At 34.4% G+C, this 9,669-nt stretch overlaps 1 protein-coding gene across 2 annotated transcripts; it reads left to right on the forward strand.

Moving 5' to 3' along the window:
* Positions 1 to 3,034: 3,034 nt before the first annotated feature.
* On the forward strand, positions 3,035 to 7,090 carry LOC111915002 (G-type lectin S-receptor-like serine/threonine-protein kinase SD3-1). Of its 2 annotated transcripts, none has more exons than XM_023910702.3 (2): positions 3,035 to 3,201; positions 4,567 to 7,090. In XM_023910702.3, the coding sequence occupies exon 2, from the start codon at positions 4,600 to 4,602 to the stop codon at positions 6,901 to 6,903; it is 2,304 nt and encodes a 767-aa protein (XP_023766470.1). In that variant the 5' UTR covers positions 3,035 to 3,201; positions 4,567 to 4,599; the 3' UTR covers positions 6,904 to 7,090. The 2 variants fall into 2 exon arrangements, with proteins under 2 accessions (XP_023766470.1, XP_023766472.1); XM_023910704.1 differs by lacking the exon at positions 3,035 to 3,201 and adding an exon at positions 3,208 to 3,436.
* Positions 7,091 to 9,669: the final 2,579 nt, after the last annotated feature.

Raw genomic sequence — 9,669 nt, forward strand, 5'->3', positions numbered from 1 at the left:
CTAAATTTAGATACGATCATGGTAAATAAAATATAACCATTTTTATTTTTATGGCTTACATAAAATCTAGAAATTTTTTTTTATTTATAACTCCCATTTAATATTAATTAAGTAAATAATAACATATTAATTATTTCTATCAGTTGTGACAATATAGTTATTTTATCATAATATTAATAAACCTAAATTTTTTTATAATACTTATAAATAACTTATAATTTAAAGTACTGACCACCAATCACAATCATTATATAACATGTTGTTCAACTTTTTATTTATATGGATGTCTAGTACAAAAAACAATCATTGTTTATACGTCAGATAAGGGAGGAGGAAGTCATTCTTTCCAATTCACTCAATTCATTACCACATCAGTTTTTTTTCTATTTCTTTTCTTCTAGTTTTTTAACACACAACATATGGATACCCTATATTTTCCAACCCACTCAACTCTCTCAAATTTTAATTTTAAAATAAACACAAACTAATAAAAATTATACAAAACTAATTTACAAAATATTAAAAATATACAAACTAATTCACAAAAACATATAAAATTAGTTTGCAAAAAATACAAATAAATAATGCACATACTTAAAATTAAAATAGTTTGAGCAACTTGCATAAACCGCAAACCAACCCATTTTTCCAACTCGCTGTTATTTTGTCTTGGAAGGAATCATATGATGGAGGTACCTCCTTTCCAATTTAACACCATATTGTCTTCCCTAACCAAGAATTGATATGGGAAGTGATTCGTACACAATAGTTTTTTGTCATACACAACAATTCATGCATTATATAGTTGTATAATATAATATTTTAAAACACCAATTGTTGTGTATGAAGAAAAATTATTGTGTACGGATTAACTCCCAATTGATATGATAGGATAATTTTGATTTAGTTATGATTTTTGGCGAATAGAATTAAAAGAAATGGTTTTTAATATTGTCCAACAACTTAGTGATTGTATATATACAAAAAAAATTATATGATCATTTAAGATTTAATCACAATAATTAGGGCCGCAAACGATCCGAGTCGAGCTCGAGCCTGACCAGGCTCGGGCTCGGCTCGTTTAAATATTTATAGGCTCAAGCTCGAGCTCGGCTCGTTTCGAGCCTTGTGGTACAAAGCTCGAGATCGGCTCATTAAGAATTGTATGGGCTTAGGCTCGATTTGAGCTCAGCTCGTTTACAGGATGCTCTAATTTCCTAAAATTGTATTTATTAAATTATTATTTATTTTTAATATATAAAAATAATTTTTTTTTTATTATTTTATATATGTAGGCTCGTTTAGGTTCGCGAGTCTAATCGAGCCAAGGAACAGAGGCTCGAGCTCGAGCTCGTTTAATAAACAAGCCTAATATTAAGCTCGAGCTCGGCTCGGGCTCGTTTAAAATCGATTTCGAGTCGAGCTTTTAACGATTCGATCTCGAATAGCTTGGCTCGTTTGCACCCCTAACAATAATATTCAAGAGTCACGCCATACTAGAAATTTACGATAATATTGTTAATATTTGAAATTTAAGTTAAACAAATTGGAAAGTTAATAATTTGAATATAGATATTATAAAATTTCTGATTATTTATTTATTTTATAAAAACTTCACAAAGGAAACTTCCCAAATATTATAAAATTTCACATAAACATAAAAACAAAATTTTCACTTGAACAGTAATATAATTATTTTTTTCATCATAGCATTGATAAGTCTAAAATATTTATAATATAGATAATTTATAATTTAAATTAGTGACGACCTATCACAATCATCATATAAATAATTATCAAACTTTTCTTTATATGGAGGTCAAGTAAGATAAACCATAATACATATCTGCGTTGTACCATGAAATGCGATAAATCTATGATAATATTATGAGTAAACATAAATAATCGGAAATTAATAATTATTATTCATATTTATTTTAGTTAAAAAAAATATACTTATTACATATAGGGCTGTTAATCGGGTCAACCCGATCGGGTTTCGGGTTAAACGAGTCGGGTTAATCGGGTTTTTTATAAAAATAATTTGACCCGGAACCCGACCCTATTAAGGTACGGGTTATTCGGGTTTCGGGTTTATAGGGTCGGGTTAGTCGGGTTAATCGGGTTACAATGTAAGACAAAAATATTGTGTCATATTTATAATAATGTTTATTTTCAGAAGGTTAAATTAGGATGTGTTAAATCCAAATGACTTTGAGTGCATATGGTTTATTTTTCTTGTTTATACTATACAAGTAAAAAGCATTATTCATTTGATTTGTGACTGTGTATTTTTTATTTTAGGCCATGATAAACTACCATTGCATATTATTTTACTATGCTACATATTAATTTCCATTTGTACAAATCAATATTTTGTTCTACAATTGTGTTGCATCTTATTTTCCTCTTTTTTAGGCCACATAATCTACAAAAATAGAAGATGTGAGGTGGAATAAAATACATAAATATTGTAGTATATTTTTATCCGGGTTAATCCGGTTAATTCAAAACCCGACTTTTATAAAAAAATCAACCCTAAACCCGACCCTAACTATAGTTCGGGTTTGTCGGGTTAACCCGAATAACCCGATTAAGAATTTTGACCCTATAAAACCCGACCCTAAATGTCTTAATCGGGTTAGGGTCGGGTCGGATTAATCGGGTTCGGATTTTTTTGACGCCCCTAATTACATATTTATCTTACAGCATGGAATCCTTTTACTACTACATGGCCTTTTTATGTTATTTTAGATTTTGCATTTAATTTATAAACTAGTTTTACTAAAAGTTATTGTTTATAAGATATCAACTAATATATAGTTTTTCATACGCAATTAAAGTTATAATCTTAAAAACAATTGAGCATCATGAATGGAACTTCTTCTAAGAAATTAAATAAAACAAAAGAAAAATACAATAAAAATGAAATAATGCACTTTCCTCTTTTACCCTTTTTCATCAAAACTCAAAAGTTACTACTGTTCACTAAAAGACAAAATAACAAGCTACAAAAGTCCACAACTCCTTTTCATGTGACCAGTCCACTTGGCTCTGTACTCTCTGCTCCCCCTCCCACCCCACTCCGCTCACGGGTATCCTCGCCGGAGAAATCTCCACCTCCGGCTAACCACCTTCCGGCGACCATGAACTCAAATAACCAATAAATGCGCTTCAACTGGATTTGACATCTCCTCACTGGTTTGTCACATCTTTGCCTTTTCCTCTCACCCGCTTTTCCAACCTAGTACAATTAATATTACCTCAATGTCTTCTTTTTCCTGCAATTAATTCGGTTTCTTTTTAAAGTTAAAACTTCATTCACATCTTCATATTGTACACTTATCTCTTTGATGCATTCATATCATTTTAGTTCATGATCTTTGATACCCATCAACAGATTTTGGAAATCTTTCTAAATCTTGTATCTTTGTGTGTAAGTACACTATCAGATTCAGCTCAATGTCCCTCTTTTTTTTCTTTTTTTCTTTCTGAAATCATTGAAATGTTAACACTTGGCTTCTCATTTACCCTAATTTTACTTCATAATCTTTCATACCCATAAAAATATCTTGACTTCTGATCGATCTTGTGTGCATTCATCTTATTTTAGTTCATAATCTTCCATACCCATCATCAGATTCTTGACTTTTTACTAAATCTTGTGTTAAATAGACCATCGTGTTCATCTCAAAATCCCCCTTTTTTTCTGCATTTACTTGACTTTATCGTTGGAGTTTTCATTTCTCCTTATTCTTCTTCATGTTTTATACACATCAAACATAATCTTCACTTCACACTCAATCAATCTTTTAGTCTGCTTTGACCTTCACATCTCTGTAGTTATGACAGTGATTGAATCAATGGGTCCAATTGTATGACTTTGGGTTTTTCCATATTTGGTTCTCATTTGTGTGTATTCTTTGGCCATTGAATTTGTGGGTTCCCATTGTATTATCTTTTTAATGCTTTTTCTATGGTTTACATTCATTTGTGTTCACAAACTTTTGTTTATAACTGTATATTATAATACGCATTTCAAGTTTTCAACTTAAAATATCTCAAACATGAGGCTGTCTTTCACCAAATCTCTATAATAAAAGGATATGAGTTATTATAGTGTTGGTCAAAGTTTCGATCTTTATTTATTTCACTTTTCCTGAGTGCGTTCCTTGAATATATGAATTGTTTAGCACAATTTTGAGCTACAAAAAGTGATTACTTATATGTTCAAATGATCATCCTATCTGCCTAATCTGGGACCCATTTTTACCAAAGATTCAATTCACCAATCAATAAATTCATAACGTTGCAGCAGAGATCACACCCAATTGAATATTTGTTTCTTTTTGAGTTTTCTCCATGGTTTGGTTATGGTGGACCAACAAATAATCAAAATTGATTCTTCATTCTTCACATGCTAATTTTCTTATTATTATACTTTGATGGCTAATCATATTACCAGCCATTTTGGGTCTTTTAAATGAAATCGTTAAGCTAAATTCAGACCTTGTTTTAGAGAATGAAACTTTCTTCTTAGCTAAATTCATTTGTTTGAATGTGCAGAGATCGGAATTGCAGTTATAAGCATATGCAGGTATGCTTGGAAGACGGAAATTATCACTCGTCAGTTCAATCTTTTTGCTTCTTGTCGTTCTTTTACCGGTTGTTTTTTCAGAAATTCCATTGGGTTCAAGGCTATCTGTGGAATCGAAGAATCATTGGGCTTCTCCAAATGGAGATTTTGCAATTCGATTTTTTAATCGCTTAAATGAGTATGGCATTGGGATCCGTATAAACTCAGGGTTAATACCAGTTGAGAAACAACAAGTTGTTTGGGTTGCTGGTGGCGATTTAAGAGTAGGAGATAAATCATACTTTGAGCTCACCAACAATGGAGATTTGGTTCTTTTCGATTCCACAAGAGGAGTTGTTGTTTGGGCAAGCAAAACCACCAATTCATCTGTTGCTTCAGCAGTTCTGCAAAATGATGGCAATCTCGTTCTTTTGAATAATAAAAAGGACATTGTTTGGCAAAGCTTCGATACTCCATCTGATACGCTTCTTCCGGGCCAGAATTTATCTTCATCTCAAGTGCTACGAGCTGCTAGCAGAAATTCTGTTTCGAGTTTTTACAGTCTGAGAATTGGAGCCATCGGCGATTTGGAACTCAAGTGGGAAAACGATATTGTTTATTGGAGGAGTACAGCAACCCCAAATCAATCGAATCTTCGAGCTGTTCTTGCTTCTGATGGTGCCTTCCAACTGTTCGACAAAACGTCAAGCCCAGTCTGGTCGGTTTTTTCTCAAGATCATGGTGACGCAGATGTGAAGTTTCGGATCCTTCGGTTGGATGTGGACGGAAATCTCCGGTTACGCTCATGGACAAAAAACTCATGGAAAGTAGTTTGGCAAGCTGTCGAGAATCAATGTGATGTTTTCGCAACTTGTGGAGTGACCGGAATTTGTGCGTTTAACGAAACAGGCATTCCAGTATGCAAATGCCCGTATTCTCTGTCCTCCGTTCCTTCTTCCAAGTGCTTGCTTCCATATCAACAAACCTGCAAATCCGGTTCTTCCATGATTAAGCTCGATCATACTTCATTATATGCTATTTATCCACCTAACGAAACGATAATCTCTCAAATCAGCTCTGACCAATGTCAAAACTTATGCGAACAAGATCACCTCTGCACCGCGTCAACCTTCATGAACGACGGCACCTCGAAATGCCGAATCAAGAAAACACAATACGTTAGCGGTCAATCGGGATTTTCTGTAAGCTCCGTTTCATTTGTCAAACGATGCAGCGATCCCATTGCTGTCATCCCCAATTTATCCAAATCAAAACCTGCAAATCCCTCACAAAACACTCCAATACAAGATCCACATAGTTCAATTTGCGTTTCTTGTGTGATTGGAATCGGAGGCGTTACGATTCTAGTGTTTGTCGTGATTCATTTGGGCTTAACGGGGTTTTGGTTCTATCGAAGAAGGTATTCTTTCAAGACTCGGGCTTTTTCCGGCGATGGGCCTAACCCTAGTGGCTTTCTTGCTTTGACATATATCGAATTGAAGGACATAACCGACAATTTTAAACACCGGATCGGAAAAAGTACGTTCAAAGGCGTTCTCCCGGAAAACCAACCGGTTATGGTCAAAGACTATGGTGCCATGAACGTTGACCCAAGAAAGTTTAGACGATTGATTTTGAAATTAGGAAGCATTCATCATAAAAACTTGGTGAGATTAGAGGGTTATTGTTGTGACCCTAGTTATAAGTTTTTGGTTCATGAGTCTCTCACAAATGGTTCACTGGAAAGTTGTTTGGAAGACCCGGGGGTACGGAAAAGGCTTACGTGGAGGAAAAGATTGGATCTTTTACTAGCGGTTGCAAGGGCGGTTTCGTACTTACACATGGGGTGTCGAGAGTTCATAGGACATGGAAGTTTAGGTTGCGAAAACGTGGTTTTGGATGAGAATTTAGAAGCTAAAGTGAATGAATTTGGTCTCGAGAGTTTTCTTGGTGGCGGTGGTGATGGTGGTGGTGGTGGAGGAGTGTGTGCGAGGGATATACGGGACTTTGGGTCGATTGTGTTGGCGGTGGTGAGTGGTGACCCGAAGGCTGAGCGTGGTGGTTGTGATTGGGCTTATGAGAAATGGGTGGGCGGCAATGTGGCGGAAATTGTTGATAAGACAGTGGAAGGTGGTGTTGATGGTGATGAGTTGGAGCGGGTGTTGAGGATTATGTTTTGGTGTTTTCAGTCGGATGAGAGGATGAGGCCTTCAATGGGAGAGATAGTGAATGTCTTGGAGGGTGCGGTGGCTGTTGATCCTCCACCGCACCCTTCTGCTTGTTGTAAAATACCGTCGGAGGAAGGATCAGACTCTGACAGTATTTAAAAAACTAATGACTGCAAAATGCAGACATTAACTTCATTTTTGTACTTTTTTTTTGTTTATATTCGAGGCTAACTTAATTGTGTACAAGTTTTTAGATTAGCCTATTGAATTAGTTGAACTTTTAGCGTTGTGGAATTAGAAGCTTTGTAAATTTTGCCTAATGAATTGTCTTGATCTTTTCAACAAATGTCTTGAATCATTTTTTTTTTCATATTATGGATTTTCGACGTGTAAAATTGAATAAGACAAATAAAGATTAGATGAATAAAACGCACTAAAATAAGAAAAATATTTACAAGTTATTTCAGTGCTAGGTGAAATTATTTGTTGGGACAAGTTGAAACGTAAAAGAAAAAAAAAAAAGAATAATTATGTCGTGGGTTTTTAAAATGGTTTGAACTAAAGGTGCATTATTTGGAACACCTGGACGTTGTTAATTATTACTATGTTTAACAACTTTATCAATGCTACGGATTAAAGCTTGGAAACTCGTGGTAGACAGTTCTCTATGTTTTGGCTCGTGATTTCCTGGCGATTTCATTGTCTGTTGTTGTTGGGCTTCCCTGTGGAACAAGGAGAAGTCAACTCTTGTGTTTTTATGTTTCTGTCGAAGTATCCAGAGAATAGATACATTCATTTGTGTAAGAAGTTGGTTCCTTACAACCTAAAATAAATAATACATAGGGATGACATTTGGACCAGACCGGTTTGACAGATATTGATGGACCTTAAATCGGACCTGTTGAGGTAGCTCCAGGTCTGAATTTTTCGGTTCTTTGTAACTGTTTGACTGACACAATTTTAGATGTATATGGTACAACTCGTTGAAGCGCTACCGAAATTTAGTTTATCTATTACGATTGTAAGGGTGAGTATTTGGACCGAACCAGATTGGATCAACTTTTGGACCGGACGTGTTGAGGCTTAGGGGGTTAGGTCCAGGTCCAGTTTCCGTTCCGATCGATCCAGATGCAAATGCACACTGCCCCGTCTTAAAGGGCATGACTAATATATTACACGGTTTAAATTTCAACATTTACTATAAATTATAACCAAAAAATTGGAAAGTCTTTAAAAATTTAAAAGACCAACTTTGTGTTGTTTAAAAAAAATTAAAAAATAAAAAATAAAAAAATGTATTAATTAAAACAAAAAAAGGATATATTTGAAAATTTATTTTGATATAGAATCATCTCTATATATATTAAAAGAGAAACCTTCTTACATCATCTAACAACATGACCCATTGATTTTAATTCATTTATAATTTTCAAACGTGAGATCAAATTGATGATGTCATTAAGAAAAAAAAACTCACACGCCTTTTCTTTTGAAAAATTAGTACGCCATTTTTTTACGCCTTACAACAACCATCATCAAACCACAATTCGTATGCCTCTCTTCATACTTCAGCAACAATTTCTTACGACCATCCTCCTTACGACGCCGATACAATATTCCTAAAGGTTCCAAGGTTTTCAATAATACCATCCTCCTAACCTACACTGTTTTTTATATCTTCTTCTTGACGACCCATTCAGACGGACACATTGCAAGTTTTGGGTTTGGTGGAAAGGGTTTCTTAATGGAGAAAACGAAGAAGATGTTGATTGATTAAGTTGGTTTTCCCCTTCCTATTTCATGTGTTCGTCATCTCACATTCCCAGGTATTCTACCAATTTAATTTTTCAGTACTAAATTGACTTTCTATTGATTGATTCAGTTGATTGATTGATTCAGTTGGGTTTCCCCCTTTTATTCGTGAATGATGGTTCATTTATGAGAGGTTCAAACAACTTCAGCAAGTGAAGGAAAGGGTCCACCTTTGTCAGGGTCCCAAAAACCTAACCCTGTGATTAGTAATAACAAGTCCTCTTTAACTATCAAACTTGCATTTATCATTGAACATAAATCAAAACGTGTGGCGCCTATTGTTAAGTTAAGTGAAGATGAGGAAGATGATGAGAGTAATGGTGGTAATGGAATAGGTGATGTACCATTAAAAAAGAAAATTTTGGATCAGCCTTATGTCTCTGACAAATTATTAAAACAAGTTTATGTTGGTTAGTGTTTATTACTACAAAAAAAAAAAAAATACATTTCAAGGACCTGGAGTAGTTCATACTCCATTAGACCAAACTATGGGACCAAAAATGCATACAACTTTTAGACTAACAAGATCTAAGCAATAATACATCAAGATCCAAGCTTTATTCCTCTAAACGAAACTTGATGGAAAGATACTTCAGTATCCAAAGTGCCTTAAGCTTCCAAGATGGTTTCCTTTCCTTCTCATTCCTTCAAGAACACCACAAAGCACACTTTCAAGCTCAAAATGCACACACAAGAGAATTAGGGTTTTCTTGGGACGAAATGGGGACGAAGGCTGATAAATGAGGGGGTCTCAATGAAATAATGATGCTTAAATAAGGTCCAAACCCTAAAAATTAGGGTTTGGGTTTTCGCAGCGTATGCCCAGCATACTTAACACCCACACCTTTTCATTAAAAAGACAAAAGGGACCAATTTTGCAAATAATTCTCATACTAAGGGTATAAAAGGAAAATACTTAAACAAGGGTGTTACGATTTAACTGGAGAATTATTATTTTATGAAAATAATATTTTAACAACAAATTGAGAAATTATCGTTTTTAGGAAATAATAATAAAGAGAACAAAAACTAGTTATATTCATAATGTATGAATACAAATGTCATGTGCAAATTAAATAGGCACTTTGAGTAACCGTCTAGTTGTAAAACTCA

The sequence above is a fragment of the Lactuca sativa genome, chromosome 8, assembly GCF_002870075.4.
Source record: "Lactuca sativa cultivar Salinas chromosome 8, Lsat_Salinas_v11, whole genome shotgun sequence".
NCBI classification, from domain to species: Eukaryota; Viridiplantae; Streptophyta; class Magnoliopsida; order Asterales; family Asteraceae; genus Lactuca; species Lactuca sativa.